Raw genomic sequence first — 27,438 nt, forward strand, 5'->3', positions numbered from 1 at the left:
CAAACGTTAGTAAATCAGTTTACATACTTGATTTAAATATTGCCCTCCCTATATTTTGGCATTGAGAAACCATTCCCAACGATTACATGTAATTTTTCACTGTGCTCTTTTTGTAAATACAGACAATACTGTGTTTGGTGCATACGTTAGTAAATCTGGCCCTTAACACTAAGCAAATGGACTTCTGGGTCAAGCTTTAGTTATAAAACAAGCTCAAGAGTAGCATCAATTTCCCGATTTGACTCCTAGGTAGATGAAAAATTTCCCAGAATGTTAAACCTCTGGTGCATAATGTTAAGCATACCGCAAATGAATTCTCTGATCAACATGATGATTATCTCTGTGGCTCATTTTAGGCACAGCAGCTCAAACTAGCTGCTTGTCAAACCTGTTTGTGAAGAGAAGCTGTTCAGAAGAAAGCTGATTTACAGGGAGGGTCATGGGAAGCAAAATTACTTGTTTTTTTTCCTCCCAGAAACTGTGGGACTGCACCGAGGCTCAGAACAAGATAAATTAGGAATATTTTGTGCTGTACATCATGCAAAGCCTCTAGTCTGGGCTTGGAAATGAACCTAGTAGGTCATCTTTAAAGGCCGCAGCTGTGAAAGCATTTGATAGCATGAATGGTGAACTGTGACTTTATGTTGATATGTGGTTTCAGTTTTTGGAGCTTCATGGCTACTTGGAAAGCTGTGCCACATTCCATCCACACATTTCCGGTTGTCCTCTGTATCTCTTTGTTAGTCTATGTCATTCTGCACAGCATGCTGATTGAGTGCATCTGACATACCACCCCCATTAATTAGAAAATTTGTCCTGCTGCTGAATTCGATTCAGTTAGATTAGAGGACACTGCATTGAGCATGCCTGTTTTTTGTGATAAAAGCCTGCAAAGTTAGGAAAATTAGAGGATATAGAGATGAGTCATAGCTTTATTTAGAGGAGCGCTTGGGTTTAAAGGGGGGATGCCACAAATAGCATGATCAGCTCTGTAACCGTGTTGTTTTTCCAGTAAATAGGAGACTAACAATTTATAAATATAAAAAAACCACCAAACTCTTCCTTTCTGCCTCTCGCGTGTGTATGTGGCATTATTTTTTTGGACTTGTGCACTGTAGTCTTCCTGTGCCGCTTTTAATTTGTACACAGTGTAGGGCTGCCACAAACGATTATTTTGATAGTCGACTAGTCACCGATTATTTATGCGATTAGTCGACTAATCAGATCATCATCCACTGGACATAAAACTACAGCTTATTGCACCAGCAGCATCTGCTCTTATATAACTATCATTAGCTTACAGCTTTAAGCTTTTAAGGTGCTAACTAAAAATAAAGACAAGATGATAGTTTATTCAATTTTAATGAAATTTGCAGATTGTTTCGGTAAAGTTTAATAAACTCCTTGCTGTCTAAAATATAACAGGACACCGGAGTATATTCTCCAGCATCTCACACTTCTGATAATCAGCTGTCTGCTTGATGTTTATTCAGCTGTGTAAAAACTATAACTTTAATCTCAGCCAAACCGATTTACTCAGGAACAAATAAAATACTAAAAAAAAGCCAAACAATAACATTTTTAATTTATCTAAGTGACTCATATATATTTAACCTGAGTCGCGAAAGACGGCGGTGGGTTTGAAAACAATTTGCCGGGAGTCCGGTGTTCTCACGGCGCTAGTGACCTAGCCCCCGGCTAGCTATCGAGCTAGTGGGTAACAGACGTCTCCGAAAACGTCGGAGCGCTTTTGAAAATATGTGGTGTCCTGATAAACTGAGCAGATATTTGAGGTTTACACAGCTACATTCTCGCCTGAAAATATGTTAAACGTTTATTTTGTGACCCAGAAAGAATAATAAGAGTAATATTAAAACTAACTAGCTACCGCCATTGTTGGAAACTAAGCTGGGCCGCGCTATGAATTCTGGGACACAGCTGCTTCTTCTTCTTCGGGGTTTAACGGCAGCTGGCATCCTTGTACATGCAGTGCTGCCATCTTCTGTTTCAGTCCGTTATTACACTCTTAAATCCTGCTATTATTCCTGCGTCTTTTGCGATCTTACAAAGCTTCAAACGACACGTCGACTATTAAATTAGTCGTCGACGATTTTGATAGTCGACGTAATCGTGACTAGTCGACAAATCGTGGCAGCCCTAACACAGTGGCACACTGTTATTAACAGAGACCTATTTCTTATGTGTTCCTGAGACAGCACACACAAACACAGTTATTGCATAAGAGAAAGAAATATTCCAAGGGGAGACATCTGTCGTTTCAGCCCTCAAAGCTATGTGTTTATGTAATCACCGCGGTGCAGTCCAGGACACACACACACACACACACACACACACACACACACACACACACACACACACACACACACACACACACACACACACACACACACACACACACACACACTTATCCTAGTGGTTGAATTGCTTCGCTGCTGCACTTATGACAAAAAAAATCTCTGTGTCTCTTGTGCTTGAGTGCAAAGTGCACTCATGTCCCACTGAGGGAAGGTTGTTGTCCCTACGCTTCCTGTTTTCATAACAATCTATGATTTAGTTCCTGGTAATCACTTCACTTGTAAACACTACACAACTGAAATGAATGAGACTTAAGATACACAAGAACCAACGACCACAGCAGAAGTTATCAAGCTGTCAGGAATGTGGTTTTATTATAAGGCTTCTATACAGCACATCGTACCATATAATACTTTGATTCGTTTATTAAAAAAATTCTTGACTCATCTCTAAAGTGCCCAGGATGTTTCATCCTTATGGCCTCAGGGTTAGGCTCCCACAAGTTTGATAAGTGGATATAAAAATGGTTGAAACATCCTTATTTCTAGATGAACAATATTTTCTATAGACATTCGTGGTTGCCAGAGGATGCATAAGGCATTTTTAGTACAAGAATTATCTGTTCATTAATTTCAGTTATAGTTTGCCAGGCTAGCACAGTAAAATAAGATGGAAGACATTCTAGCATAAATCTTTTTTTTCAGTGAAGACACCTGTCGTGGGATGGAGTTAGAAGAGGACCCGAATTCAGACTCAGAGCAGAATTAACTCAATTTGGTATTTATTTTAGTTGTGACAGTAAGTCCATAATACTGTAGGAAATACAAGTGCAGGTGAAGAGAATCTAACCAATGGGACAAGAGGAAGCAAAACTAAACACAATACACATGAGACTAGAGAAGAGACAAGAAAGCAAAACACTAACTGAAACCCAAACCCCAGACTGAAGAGAAACGTCCAGAATAAACAAACTAAGAGCCCAAAGGAGCATCAAGTAATAAAGAATTTAGTGCAAAACCCAAAGTGTTCGGTCAAAACTCCAGGATCATGACAACATTTCACAGAAGAAAAAGAAGGCTTTACTAACAGAATACTACACAAAAGTCTTGAGCCACACTTTAATCCCTTATATGCTGCTTTAATTTTTTTCACTCATTTTCAGTGCAGTCCTTGTCTCTGACTATTTTCTTAGTAATGGTTTTTGTCTGTTAAACCACAAAACGCTGAGCTACGAATCATGCAAGCATAAAACTACCACCTAACTCAAGGGATGAACCAGTGTGTCTACACATACCCAAAAACTTAACAAAGGGCTAATTTTACATGGTATCTTTAGGCACTTTGTTATTATCTGCCAGTTTTCCTCCTATTTCTATAAAAATGCCAACGAGAACGCAGTTTGGCAGATAAAAAATAGTGTTTTTATTCCAACAATTTGCTCTGTCATGGTTTGGGTTGCATTTCAGCCGGTGATGTTGAAGATCTTGGCAAAACCAATGGAATGATAAACTCAGAAAGGTGCCGTCAGATTGTGTTCCACCATGCAATACAAACTGGAAAGTGTCTAAATTTGCAAAAGCGTCATATTTCAGCATGACAATGATCCCAAACACCAATGCCAATACAGTAAAAGCATACCTGGATAGATAAAAAGACAATGAAACACCATGAGACATCCATAGGCCTCCTCAGTGCCCAGACCTCAACATTATTGAAGCAGTGTGGGATCATCTTAATAGAGAACAGAACAAAAGGCAGCCAACATCTAGAAATCACTGCACCTATTTCTAATTTTTCCAGCAACATATATAAAAATGGTTTGGCTCAAGACTTTTGCACAGTTCTGTACATTAAAATAGCTTTGTGTTTTTTCCTTCAGCCAGTTTCACGTCTATTTTTTCTTCTACTGGAAAATAAACAGTTCTTGTCACACGTTAATTGATCTGTGATACCATCAACTGTCAAAACAACATAAACAACATACTGCAAACAAACCACAAGAAGTTATTTTGACAGAAGTTCCTAAGCGACAGAGGGGACACTTTAAAACGTTGTTTATCATGTAGCTGTTTGTGCGTGTGTGCATTTGCACTCTTGTTGATTATGCCCGAATTTCTACAGAATTTAACCTCTTCCACCTTAGAGACCCCTGTTCAGGGTCAAAGTACCATCCAGAGTTGTAGCTGAAATGTTTAGGTTCAAAAACATCAGTGTTAGTGACTCGTTGTTTGACAAAAACTGTTTATTCTGTCATGTGCAATTTTGATTAATTACAGTAAAATATTTTATGATGAGTGTCTCATCTGAAGCACCCAAACTGCACAGTTTTGGAGCCCAGAGTTTCAGAGGATAATCATGCTCATGTAGATCTCTGATATAATAAATTACCTTTGAGTAGCTGAATTCAAGTGGCTCAGGTGGTAGAGCAGGCTGCTCACTGTTTTCAGGGTTGGCGGTTTAATCTCGAGCTGCCTTTGGCAACAGGTCAAATATATATAGAATGCACCTACATGCTTAATTTGAGCCTTTTTGAGATTAGCCTAACACTGCTCTATCCTCACATACATTCACACCTGCAGTAGTTTCTGGTAGCCTCACTGGAGCACCTGTGAGTTATGTTCTTTGGTGACGGATGGTGGGTTTTCTACCCATTGGTGCACACACAACAGCTGTTTGGTGTCATAGGGGGCTGGAGCCTATTCAGGCTGTCAAAGGGTGAAAGACAGGGTACACTCTGGGCAGGATAAAGGTCTGTCGAGCTAACGCAGAGAGACGCAGTTTTGAATGTGGAAACCCTAACCTAATGCATGTCTTTGAACTGTGGAAGGACGCTGTGCCAACATGAAAATTTTACAGAAATTATTTCATTTGCACAGCTTTGATGCAGATCACCTTAGCCAGCATTTGAGATTTAATCTAGGTACATTACAAGATGTAAGATACAATCTCTTGTCTGTGCGCTGCTGTTGTCATTCCCCACGTTCATGCAGGAGTTTTTTCATGTTTTTTCATCAACGTTTGCCACATCAGTGCGTACAGACAACGAGATAAGGGCAGGCAGGGATGTTTGTTGATTTCACAGGACTTGTCAAGTCTATAAAACACACCAGTTTCAAAAGCAGAGACTGCTTTTCATTCCCAAGGCCGCCCTTCAGTCTGAGCCTGGTCAGCCTCAAGGAACCACAGCGCTCACTCAGTGTACTGGTGGTTTTACATGTTTTCTACTTCAGCTGCAAATTGTATATACTTTCCGTTATTGGTGACCATTTTTCCGCATTCCAGACATCCATCATGCTTAACCTATATTTTGTTTTTTTCCCTGTCAGAGACACACAACCTTTAATTCCTTAACATAACAAGTTATAGCTGTGAGTGTGGTCACTGCTTTATGTTTGCGAGGAGATGTGACATTTCCAGTGGTGGAAAATCTTGTTTTGTTTCAGTAGGAAGTCGTAATAATAAGTGATTAAAAGAGGAAGATTCATCAAAAAAGGAATCAAACTTTTTAGGATGGAGGCAAAAAAAAAAGATTGGAGTACAGCATTGCAAAAGTGAACTTATGTCATAGTAAAGGTGTTAAACTAATCCTTCATTTAAGAGCCTGAGATTACGACTGTAGAAGTAAAGGTTATTTGATATGACAAGGTTTTTTTTGGCACTGCAGGGTGTCATTCACATAATGTGTTTGCTACACAGTCTGTGTAAAGGAAGTGCATGCATTTAGTTTATTAAGCTGTAAGTAGCCATAACTGCATAAACTCCACAAGGTCCACTTGTGTGAGCATGCCCAGTGGAGAAAAGTGCATCCGCCCCATTCAGCCCTTGCACGCTAATACATAAAAGAGAGAAGTTGATCAGCAACTTATAGCAGGTGAGCCAATCATTCCACCTGGCACTGCTCCCTGAATTAATCTGCCCCACCTGGTATCCTGCAGCTCAGCCAAAAACCACCCCTCACTGCTGCAATCCCATTCATATTCTGTGATAGCGTGACTCATGATAAGATGGCAGGTGGGTAAAGTAAGTAAAATAATTCATAGCACCTTTCAAGATAAGGATCACAAAGTGCTTCATAAAAAGAGGAAATAAACCCCCCCCCCCCCAAAACTAATAATAAACTACAGCAATATCCACTAGTTAAAAGCAAGTCTATACAAATTAAGTCTTGAGCTGCTCTTTGAAAGTTGAGTCCACAGATCTCAGTGGAAGAGCATTCATAGTTTAGAAGTTGCAACCTCGAATGCACAGTCTCTTTTAGTTTTCAGTCTGTAACAAGGAACCACCAACAGGTTTTGGTCAGAAGACCTCAGGGACCTGCACCTTATATTTGGGAGAAAGAGTTTGGTAATGTAAGCAGGCATTTGACCATCCAAAGCTCTGAACGTGATCACCTAAATCTCAAACTGGTTTCAAATGAGACAACTTAGAGGACCTACTAAGTACCCTCACAGTCACATTTTGGACCATCTGTAGGTGATTCAAAGATGACTTACTGAGGCCAGTGTACTAAAATAGTCCAATTGTGAGGAAACAGAGCCATGAATAATCATTTCTAATTCTGATTTAGACACCATTCGACTGAGGCAGTCACACACAAGGCTATTAATGTTTATCAAAATGAAGAGCCTAGTCAAATGTACATCATCAAATGTTCACCATAGGTTCAGTCATTTTATTCATAAATACACAAGGTTGTTGATCACAATGGGAACAAAGCTGTCAGGAACACAAAAGAGAACCAGTCTTCCCAGTGTAGGTGAAAGACACTTAGCTGTCACCCAGTTATTTATAGCATCAATACAGTCTTGAATGACAGATATTTTTGCAACATTTGTTAGAGAGAAAGAAGTATACAACTGGATATCATCTGCATAACAATTATATGAGACGCAAGATGTGTCTTAAGTGGTTGTAGTGCAAACAGAGCTGCACCTTGGGTTTACACCACATGACAAAGTGGCAGATGAGAACATAAACATGTCAGCAGCAACTGATAAAAATCTGAGGTAAGAAGAAAACCGTTCTAGAGATGATCCAGAGATGCTCACTTAAGACCTTAACCTGCCAATCAAAATACTGTGATCAGTTATGTCAAATGCTGCTGTTAAATCTAAAAGTACAAGAACAAGACATTCTCTCTTTATATTTCTCTTAGAAACCCTAAGAAGAGCTAAACCTTGGACAGGTCATCGGCCCATCATAGGTGCAGACCACCACTCACTCTCTTGTTTGCACCTACAGCCAGTTTAGAAGGCCAGTAATCAGCACGCCTTTGGACTTCAGGATGCCCGTCACACAAAGATACATTCAAACCAGTTAGGTTCTTGTGGGAGACAGAAGTGCAAACCACTTCACCATGCCCATCTTACATAACCATTAGTGTTGCATCCTTTAAAAGCTATTCTTTGGCCATAGAGTCATCACTACCCCACCCATATGAAAGACTAAATTTAAAAGCAGGGAAATGCCAAGTCTCAGTGTTTGTCACTCGGAGTTAGGTAAACTGACTGAACAGACACTCTGAGTTCATATCAGGGTCGTGGCAACTCCTCTTGTTCCACTTAATGCTTCCATGATCCATTTATATGTGTATGCAAAGCGTCATAGTCCTTTCTATTACTTAAGTGGTTACTATTCAAAGTTCAGAGTTCACTTCACTGAGCCTGTCCCTTGGAGGTAGCATAACACGATCTGTTGACTTTACCTGTTAAAATGGATTAAATTGCATTGTGTAAACAGATCTTGTGGAACATTGTGTCCATTTCTTTTAACAGCATGTTATGATGTTTGCTGCTAATGTGAGCCATAGCAGTTTATTCCAGTAAAGCCACCAATCCTTCAAAATTCTGCATCTAAACCAGCCAGTGACCTTAAATGACTAAAGACTTGAGCAACACTGGGCTTGCACTTGTTCTATATTTCACTCAACCCAAAGGTTGAAATTTGAGGATAACACTATGTCCCTGTGAGCAACTCAGTGACGTCATAGTTCTTCTCTTGACTAGTTTCGGTTTTCTGTGGATGTCAGTCAAAGTTTAATGAACCACAGTGAGAGCATGAATGTGCTTTTTTTTATAGAGGCGGCTTTTCACATCCTGCAGCTGAGTTGGATTTCATTTAGTTTTCCATTTACTTTCATTTCTTTCATTAGTCTCTCTATTTGTGTTACTTAGCACAGAACCTGTTCTGTCAGGAGACTAATGGTTTTGTCGCTAAAGCTTTCCAATCAAATATTAATTTGTCTCCATCGAGATGTTGAAAGAGTAGGAGGTTTGTCTGTGCCAGGTAAAACTTGCTTACTACATATACTGATTAATGATATACTGTGGATTGCCTATACAAAAAGCGAATAAATAAATGCATGGCAGGAAATGTATTGGCATAGTTGCTCTTCTCTGAGAATTAGATGAGAAGGCCACTCTCCAATGATAGCAATAGAGTGCATAGCCTAGCTTAGAATAAAGGCAAGAAACAGAGACACACTTAACCTGTCAGTATGTTTAAAGCTCATTAACTTACATATTATACCAGTGCCTTTTTGCATTTGGGTTATGTTGCCAATTTCCTGGCTGAGTATAGTTGCACACTTGTCTGTAGAGGTTTGAACAGCTTTTTGGCTTTGGTTAAGCCAAACTAATCTGATGGTTTCTTTGGAAATAGTTAATAGTTACTACACAGACATGGGAGTGACATCTTCTCTTCTAACTCTACAAAAAAAAAGGGAAAAAAAGCCCAGAGGAGCTCTCGTTAATATGTCTGTCATCTCCAGATTCGGGTTTAATCTCATCACTGAATCGCTGATCCGGTAGGGACTTACGGAAACTGTCTCCTCCATAGTTAAATTAATATAGCTTTAAAGATTATCCCATCACTAGTTCTTCTGTCCTGCTTGGATCAAATGTTAAGTTAGTGGCTGATTCTTAGTCTGGAGCCAAATCACCCAAAGCTTTTGGATGCATCTGATGTTGAAATTATTACTTCTTTGAATAAGTTCTTTGAATATTATGATTATTTATACAAATCTCCAAACTGCTGATTCATTCATGCATGATATCTGTGTGTAATACACAGTCCAGGCTGTGATATTAACCGCTCAGTGAATGATTGATAAGCTACTAAAACTGAATGTGGGAATACGTTTTGTGCCAGCAGAACAGGACCAACAGCGTAGAAAATACATCTTTGAGGCTGTATTTCATTTTAAGCATATGTTTTGACATGCAGATGGCAGAAAGCCCCCTGTAACTTGCACAGCTCTTTGATGGCATTGCTTAAGTGTATAGGCTGGTGAGTGCTTGCGTGTGAGTGACAGGTGTGAATGTGGTTTTGAGAAAGTGGGATAGCGAACGAGTCGACAGTTCTGCTCCTTACAGGCGTGCACATGCCTGTTTTTGTTTGAGTCTGTCACCGGGTGCCACTCAGAACAGACTACAACACCTGTTTAATGCAATCCTTGTTTTGTTTTTTGTGTTTTTGTGGAAACTATATTAAATCTTGTGCCTTTACATTCAACTCAGCTGATTCCAAAAAACAACCCTCCATTTATCAGTGAAGCTTATCCAGAAGGTTTGCCTCAGTGTACTTACTTTGTAATCATGTAGGTTTGATATATGAGGTTTAAGGAATGGCTTGAATTTATGCACACTGCTCATGTGCTAATCTGGAGACAGCTACAGCACAGGCTTTGTGCATTTTGAAAGTGAAGATTAGAGAGTGAAGGAATGACCAGAGTTGCTGGTTTATAAGGTTTTCTCCACAGGGAACTACCTCTGAAGAAAGTTTACTTTTCACTCAACCAAAGGCTCTTAGCTTCCATAAAACCTTACTTTATTTTCCAACAGCTAGGTGAGACTTTTATGTAAAATCACTGTAACTTTAAATAAATTTGTCGGTGCCAGGTGCACCACGTGCACCAAATGTGCCGTTTCATCTCTGCAGCACCCCACTATCACTCCTTTCCCTCGGTCTCAACTTCATTACTCTGCTCGCTCTAATTTTCTCCATAGATTAATGAACACAGAGAACAACCTACTGCAAACCAGAGAGGAGGAAGGCAAGTCGTTTGAGCGGACGCTGGTAGCCTCAGAGTTCATCGATTGGCTGCTGCAGGAGGGGGAGATGCCAACCAGGGAGGAGGCTGAACAGCTGGGGCGGAGGCTTCTTGAACATGGGATCATCCAGCATGGTGAGGATGGAGTCAAGGGAAGGGCCTTGTTTCCTCCTGTCAGTTATTTGGTTAATCAGTACAATCATTTATCTCCCCGTTGAATTGGTAGTCAGCAAAGGGTTTACCAGTTTACCGTTTTAGTGTCATAGATATGTCTAGATAGAGCCAACCTAAATTACAGTTTCTTTCTAGGCAATACCCATAAGTAGGCCTCAAACCTAACAACAAAAACTAGGTTAATATGGTCTCTAAAGGGTGCCTAAAATATGAAATCTTTATTAGTTTTGCTCCTTAAAACTCATCACTGCCCATTTTGGGCTTCTAGCCATTTTGAATTGACCCACATTATAGTGTCACACTGACTGGGAATGCATTTCACTGCTTATGAGTAGCACTGGTGTCATTTATCCCCCAAAAAGTAATGTTTTACATTACAGTATTTTAAAATATTTTTATTCTAATTCAATACATTACTTATAGAAAGTAATTACTTGCACTGGGGCATTGCTCCATTACTTTTGTGCTAATTTGCACTGTCTGAGATGCAGTTTCACCCATGTGATTGCCAGTTAAATGTATATTATTAAACTATATATGTGCCTACATAGCAGTAAAAGTCCTCTTCCTAATGAGAACACAAGCTCTTTCACTTCATGTACTGTTAGTTGGTAAAAAACACATAATACTTAATACATACTACATAATACTGTGGCAACAGCGTTGCTTCCATAGAAACCTCGTGCTTTTGTCACCTGCTGGAAATCAAGCTTTTGTTTCTTGCATGGTGCTGAAATACACTCAGCTTGAGGATCACTTTCTATGTGCGTCCTTTGCTATATGGAACCTTTGCCAAGTTCTTGGAGAGATTTATTGCCATATTCCAAGCAGCGGATTGTTGTTTCTGGCCTTTGCACACTTTGCAGTTTACAGTTGGAGATCACTCTTCTCTTCATCAGTATCCTCAATGAGATGAGTATAAGCCAATGCAAAGAAATGTTTAAAACATCATACAGATAACTGAAGAACTTATGTAAAAGAAGTAACAATGCAGTTGACATGCGAGGCGTGTGTTTTTTGTGAGGACCCAAATGCAGACCACAAAAAATGAAAACAGGAATTAACTGAAGCGTGCCGTTTATTAAGGCAGACATACCCAACGGGGAGAAACATAAAAAACAAACTAAACAGAGGAACGCCTGAACTGGGGGAAAGACATTAGAGAAATCTGAGCATTAGAGAAACCCTGAAAACACGGGAGGGACACAGGAGAGCCACGGGTAAAGCAGATGTGACGACAAAGGTCGGGGGAAAACTCACACAATATATACAGACAGGACGTGATCAGGGGAATTGGAAACAAATGGGAAACACAGCTGATACAACCGAACATGACGCCACAGGGGAAGCAACACTAAACACGCTTAACATAGACCACGTGACTGTCAAAATAAAACAGGAAAAAAGGCGGACTAAGACACTCTGACTTAACAAGGGAACAGGGAAGTGACAATGGGTGACAACGCACATGACAGAGAGGGGAGGCATGGAATAAATGCGAGGAGGTGAACGTGGGAGCTAAATGGGGGAAAACCCAGACATGAGGAACAAACACATGCGCATAAACAGAAATGCAAGGTGAGCCTTTCCGAAAGGTCGCTTTCAACTGATTTAAAAGTGCTTTTGCATGTGAACAAATTTGATGTTTTAAAAACTTGTGTTTGTGCAGACACAATTTTGTGTGGAGGGTAATCACTGACATATACATTCATATCGTGTCCAGTTGTAACTGTGCGTTTAATACCTGCTAAGGTGTCGCTGATATTTTCCTGAACATGCTTGACTCACACACTGTGGATGTCAGTATTTTTCCAGGGGCTTTGGTTCTGCGTTTGTTGTTCAGGGCTTCCATGACAGGTTGGCATTTTGCTGAATGATGGTTATTTGGACCCTGAATGAGTTTCTGCTGGGTCATAACTGCATCATGAAATTTCTCTGGTTCCCGTTCATGTCTGATTTAATTTGGCTTGCTGCAGAGAGATCACATGACCTTTGTATTTTCATTAAGGAAAATATGTCTTCAACAGTGTTGGGGGTCGTCATGTCTGGATTCCAGACTGTAGATAGCTAAACGGAACAAAACGTTTTTGAAATGCCACTGCTGTACATCATGGTTGCCATGTTCTGCAGTCCAGACAGATTTAAACAGAGAGGCAATGATAACCTACAGATGAAAAAGAAAGAGGAAAGACATGAGTGATGGAGAGGTGGTTTATCATATGTTATCAAGTTATTCCTACCAACTCTTCCCTTTTGCTACTGCTTCTCTTCAGCCTGAATGCCTGTCGTCACAGAGTAGGTCCATCTGGCCCCTCTTTCTCTTGTTCACTTCCTAGTTTCCATCTCTCAAGGACTGTTGCAAAACTAAGCATCTCGAGGGACTTGGAAAGTGGTGTTACTCCACACATACGCATGCACACACACACACAAAAACACAAACAGCAGCCTTGTTACGTCACTTATTTAAGGTGATAGAAAACTTCATTTGCTCCGTCACAGAGACACGGCACTGCCATCCCCCTTGCAAAAATAAGTGCTCTAGTATTACAGAAATAATATGTGGACTGTGTATGTTGTTAACAACACTGTGTTGCAGTAAAGTTATAAATAGCTTACTCGTACACACCCCGAGTTCCCATGAAAAACACATTATAAAGGGGGTGGAGAGTAAACCAGCCAGATTTCTGTTCTTTTCTGTTGTGGTCCGTAGTCACATTCATCTGTACGATGTATGGTTGGTCTGGATGGATCTACTTTGTGTTTGGCCCAAAGCCTGTGTTTGGTCAGTGTGCTTAGTGTGGCGCGCTGGGGAAAATGTTTTCCTACACTGTGCTTCTGAATGAGGTACAGACAGGCAGAATAAGCAGATGACAGAGTTCCAGGTAATGCTTAAATTAAACAGAGCAGGGCTGATATATCACTGTGCAACAGGCAATGAGCCAGGAGCCAGCTGTCATCACCAGGGGTGAGGCTTTACATGATAAATCAGATTACAGAAGAAAAACCAGCATTTCACGTCAGTCTGTGAAGAGGAGTGTAAAGCACAGTACAGGCTTTTTACTTTTAAAAAACACAATAAAGGGACTTTGTTGAGCTGACAGAAACCACAAAATTGATGCATGACATGGCCACGAGCCAAATGTGTGTTGCTCATAAAAATGCATGATACCTATAAATGAGAAATGACTATGAGAAGGCTCATTATGTAATGATTATTGTAATAACATAACATGCACTAGTGGACACCTGCGCATTTAGACTTTCTTCTTACAACTTACTTTATATTTTAACCTTCCGAGACCTTTAAGCTCTTGTTTGGGATGGATTTTTATTTTCTTCCAGCTATTTGTGATTAGAAGTATATAAAGTAAGCTTCATCTTTGGACAGAAAGTCATTCTTACAGTTTTACATTCTGTCTGCCCGCGTGCTGAACTGAAAAACGTTTGTAGTGCGAACTGTAACGTGAATGCTTGATTTACTACAGTAATGAGTCTCTGCACTACTGAAGAATGTAATTTGATTACAGTAATGCATTACACACAAATCTGAACTTTACATTTATATATATATATATATATATATATATATATATATCCAATATCCAATAAGAAGCAGCCATTACTAAGAAGGAAATAATGATTTCTACAGCTCTCTTTTTTTTCTCCAAAAAGGAGGACATTGAGAAACATCAGTTATTTAAATATACTTTAGGTTCACTAAAACCTTAATAGTCTGGCTATTTCAGTGTGGAGTAATGTTGTATTTGTCACAGCCAGAATGGCCGGTGTGTTTGTGGAGCAGACCCGAAAGCAGACAAGGGAGCGACAGAACTGAATCTTTAACAAAAAGCGAGCCGGTTATTTTGTGCTGATGTCAAAAACGGAAAACAAGACAAGGCTGGTGCAAAACTAAACTGGGAGCAGCTAAATTACTATTATAACTATAACATGAAACATGAACCTAAGCAATAGAAATAAAACTCTGTGACCAGCCGTGACTTGACGTTGAGACAGCAGACAACCAAACAAAGAACAGAGGAAGACAGAGGACTTAAATACACAAAAGGGTAATGTGGAAAGTGGAAACACAGTTGGCATAAATGAACCTGAATGCCACAGGGGAAGCAAAACACAATGAACATGGAACACAAGACTCTTCAAAATAAAACCGGAAACACAATGGGACATAGACAGGACAACATGAAACACATGACATACTGTATTAGAAGAAGAAACATAAACCAGATTAAAAACTCAACCAAACTAATAATACTAGAACTTAACGTATCTCATTAGTAATACAGAATACAAAAAAACTCAACTACACCCTTAACTTAAGAATAACACCTGAATTTAACATTATTTTAACATAGGAAATCAACGATACTAAATAAATGAAAAGACGCTGGGTCACAGACCCACCCCCTGACTGTATTGTGCTGTTTTGCATTGTTTTGTGGGTGAGTATTAACAGGAACTCATTTCTAGACGGCAATAATCTGGCTTCAAGAGGTTAACTTACATAACCTGAAACAGGAAATTGGGTTTCTGTCTATAGCTGGTTGGTTGAAAAGATTAAAACCCCCAAAATACTTTGAGGGGGTTAAAAAAGACATCACGCGGGCATTATGTGACTCTTCAGCCAGGAAGAAGACAATATCAGCTTCTCTTCTCTCTCTCAAACTGTGCATCTCACCTCTTTTGAAACCACAGTAAGAGCAGTGACATTGACAGCAGTTTGACCGGTTTACGTGATTAGTTTCACCTTGGCATGCTTGTTAATTTTGATAAAAATGTACTCATATCTCATCTTATCAGCACAGCGAAAATAAGTGAGGTCAGTGCTCTCAGTGGTCATCGTGTTCTAGCGCAGCTCCAGGGAAATTGTTACTTGCGTTTGAGGTTCTAGATCAAGGCTCAATAGGAGTAAGCTTATACATTTCAGATACATAACAAAACGTATTTATGATCTTCATGTCCATTTTCCCTGTTATTAGTCACCAACAAGAATCACTTTGTTGATGGGCCGCTCCTCTACCAGTTCAGGATGAACTTCCGGCGACGTCGGCGACTGATTGAACTTCTTCACGAGCGAGGGCGCAGCATCCCAGAGAGCCACGACAGTCCCTTCTGTCTCCGGAAACAAAGCTCTGACGGAGGCAACACCAGCTTTCTCTCAGGTGCACACTCCATCTGACTCTCAGTAACTGTGTAAAAGCTTTGCTTCATTATTTCCTTTAATTCCAAACTGACAGATCAGCTAAATAATCTGTGTCCTCCTTTCAGTCATTTTAAAAGTAAAACATTGTTTTTTAAATCTAAACTTTTGCTGAACCCCAGCTCCTCCGTGAGAGTATTCGCAGACGTTTGGTAGAGACCTTGGGAAGTTTGTCACCTTTCATAGGAAACCTTCACTGTGTCCATGTGTTCATGAAACATTACTCTTATTAAGCAGTTTAAATATTGCCCCTGGTTATTTGATTCAGTGGCATATTTATCCAGTTTGCCTTATCTTCTGTTGACACACATACCCAAATCCACTCTCCGTAACCTGTGTCCTTGGTGGTGTCTGCCTTATGAAGATAACAGAGCAGCCCTGTTTGTGTTACTAGGCATAAGAGCAGAGCACAAAGTCTCTGTCTCACCAAAGTGGCACAAAAAATATGGCAAAACAAAGAGAAAGTTAAGCATGCACATTTAAAACTATTAAATAGTTATTAAAAGTCTAACCTACTTAGGAGGTTACACAATATATTCCAATGAGAAAAGACTCAATATTTTATATGAATGAAGTAAGGGGCTCTATGTAGTGCTGGTTTTTCCTGTCTTTAGATTGGTCTGCAGCTCCAGAGGCCACACTGGTGAACTGTAAATCAAGCCTTTATTCTGCTTTGCCTTCTTTCTCTTTTTTCTGGCTGTCTTTCAGACTAACAACTCAGTTTGTGTTTCTCTGTCTCAGTGAGTCCCACAAAAGAGATAAAGGTGTCTGTCGGAGTTCGTCGGAGCAGCATGAGCAGCAGCTGTGGCAGCATCGGTTATTGCAGCAGTGGTTATTACAGCAGCAGTCCTACGCTCAGCAGCAGTCCGCCTGTCCTTTGCAACCCTAAATCTGGTATGACAACATAGATATCGAGTGTATTTTGTAATGGGCCCCACTCCCACTGAACATAAAAAAAACTATGGAGCAAGAACTATATCGTCGCTTAACTGTCAGGTTTTCTAAAGCTGTGGTTTAAAGTTGCTGCATATAGAGTTAAATGAAGTCTTCAGTAGACAGTGGCAGTTATAATAGTTTAAACTAACCTCATTAATAAATGGGAATAAGTCCAAATGATTTTAGTTGTTGTGTGTTCTTACTGACAGATTCATGTTATTTACTAATTGTAAAGTTATTTTTTAATATAGTGGCTCTACTTTGGATTTTTAAAGCGGTCATTTAGAGAAGCAAAGAACTTCTGACTTTTTCTCTTAGACAGTGGACAGCTTCAGTCTGTGTGCTGCTGCATGCAGCTCTGTCACGTGCTAAACCAGAGGTGTCAAAACCCTTTTTATGTAGTGGTGCACACAGAGCCCAGTTTGAGCTTGTGTGGATCTACAAACTGTTCCCCGTCCTTTTAGTGTAAAGAAATCCAAGCACACATTTATTCCATATGATTTCTTAAGAAAAATAAATTAAATTTTGAAAAGAGTTTTTCCACATTGTATAAAGAAATATTACATAAATAAATAAAAAATCAGCACAGGTCCCCTGACGTAAACTTTAATGACTAAATGCTTAAAATGACAGAAAAGGTTGTTGTGCTGTTCTTTTAACCAGTGACTCAATATAACAAAAAAGAGAAACATTTCTATTGTAAATGCTGAAAAATAGGAACTTTTCTGTTCTTTAATGTAACACTTAAAGCAAAACACTGTTATCTGGTGCTTAGTTAGTTTGTTGCAATAAGCCAGGTCATGGGTGATGTCTGGGGGCCAGGCCAGCTGTATGTTTGACACTCCTGTGGTAAAAAAACAAAAAAACAGAAAGAGAGCTGTTTGTGTAGCAGGAACACAAGACCTCCACTGCACAGCAGGTTTCTCACTAGATATTTTACTTTGTGTTTTTTGAAATTAAAGTTACTAAATTAGGCTTCAGACTTGCTCAGTTGGAAAGAAGGAAATGAAGCGTGAGAATCAGCTGCCGTCAGTGAGAGAGGCGTCAGGTGGACTAGTTGAAATCCTATATAATTCAAATTGACAAATATCCATATTACAAACTTGACAACTAAACGCATAGAAGACTCACAACAGGTCATATAACAGACTGCTTAACCCACATTTATTCTATCGCAAACTGTGAATTAGCTTGTTTTTCTGTGGGAAGACATGCTGAAGAAAAATCCTAATGAGCGCACGTTTACTTCAGTGGAAAGCAGATATGCACTGCTTAAAGGAAAGTGACAATCATACCTGTCATTTGGAAATGAACGGCTTTAAATTCTCTGTGCAGATTTGAAAACTTGGCAGTGACGCCCTTGAGCCGTGTGTGTGTTTCTGAGTGTTTTATTTTGGCTACTTTGAGGTGTCCTCTGATGTGTTTGATTCAAGCAGAGTCCTCGACAAGAGTTTCTTTGTGCCAGCAGCCCCCCCTTTTACATTAGCACTTGCTCATGGTGCACAATGAGCAGGAAGAGGAAGGCACACACACACACACACACACACACACACACACACACACACACACACACACACACACACACACACACACACACACACACACACACACACACAGAGTAAGGGTATTTCTCTTTTGCTTCACATACGAGGAGGAAGAAACTCCATATAAGATGAATGGGGTGAGCTTTGACCAGTGTTTTATTTCTATAAAGTCACACCATTAAAAAAGGTTATGTCATCGTGACACAAAGGGGGCAGATAACAGAATGTTAAGAGAAATTGTCCTGTATATCTGATCAGATTGGAATTCCACAGAGAGATTATGAAAATTTCCAGCTCTAGAGGATTAGCGGTCCTTTGCACTTCACTTCCTCTTCTTTATCAGATTACAGTTAAGTGTTGCGATGTAGACCATAAGTGATTTGTCAAGCACGGGCCACTGGCTTTCTAAGAAATGTCCTTGCATTTTTTGCTTTTAGATTTTTGAGAGTTATTCAGTGATCTTTGCGGCACATATCGAGTTGATTTATAGTTTGTTATTAAATACTAAGCACCTGTTGAAATCTGAACTCAATGTGCACACAAAGGCTGAAAGCTGCTTACTTATTTGTATTTTTCTACTTTACAGAGGCTATAGACATAAGAGTTTGTTAGACCCTCCAATTCTCCAGTGGTAAAGGAGATCTGGCTATTCTTAAAAGCCTATCAGCTAAACATATGCAGCCCTATGATAGGTCCTATTATAGGAGATGAGGAACTGAAACACCACCCTGCATAAGAAAACTTAAAACATAGAGACAGAAAACCATTCGCACTCACATTCACATGGATATAAACTAGAAAAAAGCAAAAGGAGTGAGGCATGAATATCTGTCTGGACTTAATCTTCAATAAAAAAGCTTTCAAAACTGGAACAAACAACTTTGGTTTGGCCAGTCAGGGCTTCTTTGACTGAGACACCATATTGATAAAATATTTAAGAAGATGATATGGAAAAGGTCAATGGACCTGACCTAAAGGAAGGAAAACAACAAAGTGAAGGAAATGTCCAATAGATGAGTGGGAACAGCTAGCGGGAAATCAATTAGTTTAATGTCCTGGAGAGGCTTTAGTTGGAAAAACTATGGTCAGACGCTTCATACTTATGGCCATTACATCGCATAAAGCAACTATAGCTTCATTCACAGACTCATCATAAATGCTCATAAATCATAGCAGTCAGTAATAATGCGATCACCAAGCCTAAGAAAAGTTGTTAATAAAGAGCATTGTCTAAAGAGCATTGAAAGATCTTATTTATTTTAACTTTTGTATCTCACCTTTTGCTCTCCAATTTCTTTTCATTTTTCCTCCTTAAAATGAGGACATTTCCAATTAATTTAATCTAATTAATTAATAAGACACAAAAGTCTTTTGGATCCTTGTGGAGAGTCATGTCGATGCAAGTACTGGTAAGGGGAAGTTGGACTAGAGGAAGGAAAGCTATACTGTTTCAGGAAGCAGGGTGCCTCAAAGGCATTATTAGCATGTGACCAACACTCATAGTTTCTACACACACACGTACATGTTTAACCAAAAATAGACCTGTTTCATGTGTGCATGCCCAAGCCAGTGTGTCGTCTTATTGCTGTAACATTGTGTGTTGTGTTGATGTGTCTTTCTCAACAGTCCTGAAGAGACAAGTGAGTCCAGAGGAGCTGCAGAGACCAGGAGGACCTTTTATAAAGAAGACATTCACTGTAGGACACACACAGACACACACTCGCACACAGAGAGCTGAGGTCTAACGGAGACTATTTGAGCAATCACACATGTCCTCACACACACACAGACACACGCGAATATATGTGAAAGGTCCCATGATTCATGGGCGTAAGCAGACAGCACACATACATCCCTCCCTATTCTTTTTAAGTTAAGTGTGATCACCAAAGAGTCTCAGCTGAGCATCACACGACAAAAATCCAAAGTATAATGTGCTGGTAGACAACAGCAGCAGATGAGACGCAGAATATCTCACTTCTTTTCAATCCCATGCTCAGTGACTTTAGATGGTGAAATAATGTACTTTAAAGTACATTATTTCACCATCTAAAGTCACTGAGCATGGGATTGAAAAGAAGTGAGATATTCTGCGTCTCATCTGCTGCTGTTGTCCTCAGATTATAGGCGATGCTGTGGGCTGGGGGTTTGTGGTGCGAGGAAGCAAACCCTGTCACATCCAGGCTGTGGATCCAGGTGGACCTGCTGCCGCTGCTGGCATGAAGGTAAGACTGGTAGAAATGTGTGAACTCCTGAAAGAATGATGAACCCCTGCAGGCTTCTGTCATCAGATGAATTGAAGAGAAGAACAATAGATGTACTACACGCACTTCTTAGTGAAATCTGAGACATAAACTTGCTTTTTGCACCTCTGCGGATGCTTTTTGCTGTGGATTTTGATTTCAAGAGGGCAGCTCCGTTAAGTCTGTAGACTGTCGGAGAAGCATTTAAATGTCAAACAAGAGTTTAAGGATTCTTTTTGTAGATTCAGCCCACAGGAGGAGGATGCTAGGATGGGAGGAAAGAGTGGCACAAATGTGCTGTAGTAGGGGTGGGGAAAAAATCAAGGAGTATGAAAGGATAATGGTAGCTGTGCTGCTACAGCTGCCATGAAGGTATGTCAACAGAATGGCAGCAAGGAATCCTGGGAATGCAGAGCACAGCAACTTTACCACAACATGGAGAGCGGGGCCAGAGTGCAATGACTGAAAAAAATTGTAGAAGGAGCCTGAAAAACAAGAAATTAATTATTGATAGCGTGTTACTCATGTAGGGTGGTCACCGATGGAAGCAAAAGGGCTTTCTTGTGTACATATCACTTTCCATATCCTTTAGTACACATCATTTAGTTGTTCTGTTACAGGGATGTTTTCTTTTAATTAAAGGAGAAAATGTGTGCAACTGACTGAAAGAAAGGATGGTTGCCATAGCGAAGACACATGAGCTGAAGATGAAAACTGGAAGAGGAGGAAGTAGGTAGAGGAGATGAGTTTGAGTATTAGCACTAAAAGAGGAAAGAGCCTCTGGAAATAATATCACTTCTGCTCTGGTGACTGATTATTACCATAGAAACATGTTCAAGTCAGTCATAAAGGTGTTGTCGCTCAGAGAGCGTTTCACGTGTGTTAAACTTATTTTGGACTTAATTGGGACAAAATATGAAGACCTCATGTGGAAGCTGTTTTAATTGTGCACCATTTTTATTAAACATTTAACATGGTCTGTTTGTGTTGAGCATCTTTTATACCCATTAAGCCAATAAATACCATGCCAAAAACCAGATTATTACATTAGCTTTATCTGATTTCCATCGTGTCAGGTTTGTACATTAAGTTCCTCGTGTGCAGCGGTGTGTGCAGTATCGTCATCAGTTTATTTGTGTGGAGTTAATCGCACTCCTCACGTTTCCTCGGCGGTTCCACCTCACCTGAGTGTTTTTATTACTGTTTAATGAAAGAAGACCGCAGTCCTGAGAGGGGCGTCATGTTGTCAGATGTTGAAACTACAGTCCAGGCAAAAATCCAAAAAAGCGACAAGTCATCGTCTTCAGATTACAGCCGAGTCGTTTCACACACCTTTTAACTTGTTGCATCTTTTCCTGTTTCTGTCATTTCACTTTGTGAGAGGGGTTTTAACCATCTCAGCACAGGGAAACATTTCGTCCAGCTAGGGTCCAGCCAAGATTAACAACCCTGCAGCCCGAGAGAAGGAATGTTTGGATAGGGGAGAAAGAGGAGGGATAAGATGGGGAGTAGTTTAAAGATAGTTAAAGATATTGGAAGGAAAGGTAGACTAGAGAGATGAATTCAGGGAACCAAAGATAAAGATGAGATGGTCAAATGAAGAAGAATGAAGAAGACTGTTTTGGCTCTGAAAATAGTGCAGTATAGCCCGTAGAGATCTGGGTGTGATTACAGTGAGGGTCTTAAATTCCTCTGCTACATAGGATTAGCAGCCTGGCGTTTTTTTCCCCCTCTTCTTCATCACACTTAATCTCTCTTTCCTCTTATTTCCTTTGCCTATTTTGAGCTTTCTAGCACAGAAACATTTAGGAGTGCTGGAAAAACACTGAGCAACGATTGCCGTGAGAATATTCCTAGAGGCCGCTCTCTGCATGTGTTCACTTTTCTGTGTAACAGGCAAGTTTAGGTAGCTGTTCACTCCAAGAAATTTTCCACATGCATAATGTTTCCTGTATGCACAGTCAATAAACTATCTGTTAGAGTTTGTTTTTCTTCAATCTTTCCTCGGCTGTCTGCACGTGGTTGATTTATGGGCTATTAAAATATCAGAATAATGAGGTGCTTTTGTTCTTAATCGATCTTTTTTGGCATCGTGAAGAGAAAAAAAAAAAAAAACTTTTAGGGGCCAGTAAAGCAGGGAGTGCTTATGTGAGTGAGTATGTGGTTTAAAAGTTTGCAAAAAACACAGCAGCAGGATCATGTTGCAATAACGGCAGCTAGAAGGCAGTTTTGAAAAGACGCCTTATTTTTATCTGCAGCTGCAGAAGTGGTTAAACGATAACATAGGGGGCATTCAGGCGTGACAGGAGTGGTTTGGAGTGAGGCAATCATGTTGTACCTCTTGTTATTCAAACTCAGTTATATTTTTTACATCAGTGAGCTCACAGTTTTGAGCTATGACTGTGCTCTGTGCTCACTGACACCTGTGTTAGGTTACATGTGTTGACACTGAAACTTGTGCTGATAAAAAAAAAAGACAACCCAGAAGCATTTGCACTCTTGCATGTTAAAGTGAAGGACGGCCAAATGCTCCTTTGTATAATTGTTCATAGACTGTATATAAAAGATGGCCACCTATTGCTTTGAATGCTCACAACTTAAAGCTTCCAAGTTTTTTTTTAGGTTGTTTTTGTGTTTTAAAATAAGCCTTAAACTTATTCAGATGAGAGTGTAGGGGATTTATTAGCTTTTGCTGGGGCAGGTTATTAATAACATGTGTCTTTAATTTACTGTTATAATTTTGACGAAAGAACAGACTTACTAGATGTAGACACTTTTTTGTCTATTAATATAAGTGAACATTTAACAAGACCAAAGGGCACTCACACTATCCCCTCAGTGATGTGCTTTCCCAACTTAAAGCCCAAAGAACTGTAAGGCAGGAGTAAGGCAGCTATAGTTTATACTTATAAGCTTTGACCGTAGAGCTTTACAGATGAAAACTTGATACAGAGAGAAGCACAGTTTGGATAAAGTATAGCAGGCTGTCTTTCATTGCAGCAAATGTAGATTTCGGCTTTGTAGAATAAAATTCGAATTCTTCTGTAGGCCTGATGGCTTTTTGTAAAACTTTGCAATGTGGGCCACGACTAAGGGTATAATTTCCCTGTAATTAAAAGGAATTTCAATGTACTTTATTTGAAATTACAATATAATTATATTTGCTTACAAGCCCTTAAAGATAAATACACCTGTATTATATAACAAGTCAGGTTTTTATAAGAAACAAAGAAATAACTATACTGTGAGTAATTGTAGGTAATGTATGAGTAACTTTCATTGTAAGTACACTGCACTTTTCAGCGTGTGGGTTGTATTATGAAGTAGGACAATGAATTTCTCCATTATCAGATCACATAGGGCTGCAAATTTTGATGGGATCTTTTTATTCTTGTAAGTTGGTAAGAGAGAATAGTCCTCATCACATTTATGTTGATAAAATAAAAATACAGTTGAATAATAGCACATCAATACTCAAAATTGCTCATCAAAATTACTCACACATTACTTACGTATGGTATAATTGTTTCCTGTAAAAACCTGACTTGTTAACTCCTTATTTATGTGTGTCTACCGTTATGTATTTGTAGGTAAATATAATTAATTCGTAATTTCAAATCAAATAGTTGTGCCCTTATTTATTTATTTGTAAATATCTGGGGAGTTTTTTGCAGCTATAATTAAATATATCGCTATCTGCCTCTTTTCTTTTTTCTCTATGAGTGGCATTAAAGGTGATCAAGCATGTCTCCTGTTTCTGTCAACTTTCTCCAGGTGTGTCAGTTCGTGGTGGCGGTGAACGGATTGAACGTCCTCTGTCACGACTACCGAACCGTCAGCAACCTGATCCTGACCGGTCCGCGGACGATTGTCATGGAAGTGATGGAGGAGGTGTAAGCATTAAAGAGAGCTCCAAGAGGAAACCTCTCAGAAGAGTAATGCAGGAAAAAATGTGGGGACTGAAGTAGTACTTAACCTCAAAACCCCATCGAGAGCGAAACACTGAAGACTTGAAACCACGTCTCACTAGCTCTGTTCCAGCATTGTTTGAACAAGGTGGATAACCAAGAAACTGTGTGTGTGCTTAAAAATGAGGCTATTGTAGTCAAGCAAACGAGTCAATATTTGGAGAAACTAGGTTGTTTTGGATTTTTTTCCTTTGGTTTCGTGGTGTGCGCACTCACACACTGACACACAGAACCAAAACAGACACCACGGAAGAGCTTGGAGTCAGAAAACTCACCCTGGAGAGTGTGTTCAAAGGATGTGAGAAGATGTGAAATTAAGTTTTGCCATTATAACTCGTGGATCAGAGAGTAGAAAGCTGAAAATGAGGACGAATATTTCATGGCGCCATGAAAGCAACCTCTACTCCAGTGAGCTGTTCCTGGTGGCTCAACACTGCCCTCTGCTGAGAAGGACAGGAAGACACACTTCACACTGCTACTACATGTAATTTCAGGGTTTTCAGGGGTGCCATAATGGAACCATTATGTTCAACGGGAAAAGACAAACACCTGCCGTCGCCATGTGGAAAATGTAAAATACCAACTTAATCGATGTTGAGGTAGATTTTTTCCTAGCTGCTAAGAATGTTATAAAGGCGATAAACTTACATGCTACATTAATAAGCACATTGTATATAGAAAAGCAATTAAAGACTTACAGACACAAAGTTTAGAAGTCTGGCTTTAGAAAACCTGTCTCCCATTAAACCTTGTAACCTATTCTGATTACCCGTGACAGCGCTCTGTTAGGCACTTTAACCTTATATGCAGCCTAGAAAATAGACAGTGACCGACAATATCACTGTCTGTAGTTTTTTTAAAAGAATTCGGAGGTTTCTGTTATACTTGCCTTTGAGATGTGGACACAAGATGTGTTACATACCATTAAGAATTGCCAAAAGAGGGAATACTAAAAATAAAAATGACTCTAATTGGAGTCATACCAACCAGCCTTAATGTAAACTTAGAGAACATTTGATTGACCTTTTAACTTTTATATATCATTTGATGTTTGATGTATAATAAAGATAAGAAGTAAACAACCAAAGCACTTGGTTGACTGAAGCGTCCTTTTTGGGGGGAATTTGATTCAATCAGACTTCCCTAATTTGAAACTAATGTGGAAGAATGACTTCCTCCGCCCCTCCCCCACATCCTTTTCTCCTTTATTATCTGTACATGCGGCGCAGTTACACATCAAGCACCATATCGTGTATGCGCTAAAGAGTTTTCAGACAGATAAGAAAAGATGTATATGTACAGAAATTTAATGTATGATGGCCTTGTCTGATTTTTGTCTCCAGTAGCAGATAAATGAGCGACACGCCTGAATATTCAATCATTTTAAATAAAGGGAGCAGTTTTCCTCAGAATCAAAGAACATTTTGTTCATTTTGGGGACTTTTTTCCAGCTTTTTCTGAAGGTTTCATTTTAACTTTTTCATAAGTTTGAGTCAGTAAGTTAAAATTTTGAGATACCTAACTTGAATTTTGAGATAATAAGACAGATTTTTGACCTACGGATGACACTTTTTAATTCTCTCGTAGTAGTGGAAACAAGCTTTTGACCCTACAGGTTTTACTCAGAGCGAAAAATAGCTTCATTTTTCAAAATTAGTTTTCAAACTGAGAGAAATAAGAGTTGGGCTCTAATGAAGGCTCTGTGCCAAAACACTTTGGTCGTATTCCTACTGTGATGTAAACCAGTAAACATGTGAAACGTGAGTAAAGTATCCACTGTTTATGATGCTATCTTTCTCTTTTTTAATAACGTTGCTTTGGAATTCTTTCTTTAGATTTCAGGTTTATCACTTCACTGCTTCAATGGGAAAAAGGTAAATAAGAGAATTGTTTCTAATGAATCTTTAAATCCTTGAATCAGCTTGATGTAGCTCGAAGCTAAGTGGATTAGATCAGGCTTGAATTATAGCCTCTAAATAATATGAGGATCCCGCGTATGTTACTACTGTGCCATCTTGTGTTTATACATACTAGCATGAATTTAGAAAAAACAGAGCATGGATAAGTGATACTCATATCGTTCATACACTATGTGTCTGTAGTCCTGAGCAGCACTTGTTCCTTGTTTTGTCTTAGACTAAACTATATTCCATGTCTGGAGGAGGAAATTATTACTGCAAAAAAACACAGATGCAGAAATGTAAACTTTGTTTTCAACCACAGTATATTCACAGTTGTTACAGCCAAACTGTAGAGTTAATATGTCCTAGTGAACTACCTCCAAATATGTTTTTGTGCCGTTGCCGGTTAATTCAGTCGACTATTCATTGATTTATCTTAATGTGCTTGGATGTAGTAGGCAGTCAAATAATGTAAATATGTGCTTGTTTAGCTTTATCTCCTAATCTAAAGCCCACTCCTTCATCTGATTTATCTGGCAAATCATTTCAGATACAACAGCAGATTTTAGGCCTAACTCATTCAATGATCTAAACAGCTGGAATATGTTGTTGCCGAATATGTCCTCCTCAGATTTACAGAATTTTGCCTCAAAATCTGTAATCTGCTCACGTTGTTACATGGATAATGCCATATATTGTACTGTTAATGTATCGTATTAATGTTCTCCAAAACGCTTTCAAGTAGTTGCACTTTGCTTTTACCCAGCAACCGTACAATATGTTTATTAGAAAGAAATCTCAAAGCACAAAATAATTTCTTCTCTGGGTTTTCATTAGTCTGATGTAGCGATTTCATTAATCTTTAATGTTAATATCTACACTTGGTATGGATTCAATTTTTCTCTGTTTTCTCTCATTAAAATTCATCTATATGCAGTTTGTAACTTAGTAATTCTTCTTTTGTGCATCTGGAAAGTGATCTGTGATTTTCTTCTGTAGATAATGTTTGATGCAGTTTCATTGGACAGAAGCAGATGACAGTTTGATTTGGAGGAGAAGAAAGTTTCAAGAGTGTTAAATCTTGAAGG

At 39.3% G+C, this 27,438-nt stretch overlaps 1 protein-coding gene across 2 annotated transcripts in view; it reads left to right on the forward strand.

Annotated features, from left to right (window-relative positions):
- The window catches only part of deptor (DEP domain containing MTOR-interacting protein), a 36,460-nt gene that overhangs the window by 8,525 nt on the left and 497 nt on the right, over positions 1 to 27,438 (forward strand). For both annotated transcript variants that reach the window (XM_080897514.1, XM_080897515.1), the window contains exons 5-10: positions 10,323 to 10,501; positions 15,538 to 15,720; positions 16,500 to 16,652; positions 19,865 to 19,935; positions 20,359 to 20,463; positions 24,256 to 27,438. The exon at positions 24,256 to 27,438 is cut by the window's right edge and continues 497 nt beyond it. In XM_080897514.1, the coding sequence (XP_080753640.1) occupies positions 10,323 to 10,501; positions 15,538 to 15,720; positions 16,500 to 16,652; positions 19,865 to 19,935; positions 20,359 to 20,463; positions 24,256 to 24,378 (814 nt within the window). In that variant the 3' untranslated portion in view covers positions 24,379 to 27,438. The remainder of the gene's footprint in view (positions 1 to 10,322; positions 10,502 to 15,537; positions 15,721 to 16,499; positions 16,653 to 19,864; positions 19,936 to 20,358; positions 20,464 to 24,255) is intronic.

This window comes from Rhamphochromis sp. 'chilingali' (assembly GCF_963969265.1).
Source record: "Rhamphochromis sp. 'chilingali' genome assembly, chromosome: 11".
NCBI classification, from domain to species: Eukaryota; Metazoa; Chordata; class Actinopteri; order Cichliformes; family Cichlidae; genus Rhamphochromis; species Rhamphochromis sp. 'chilingali'.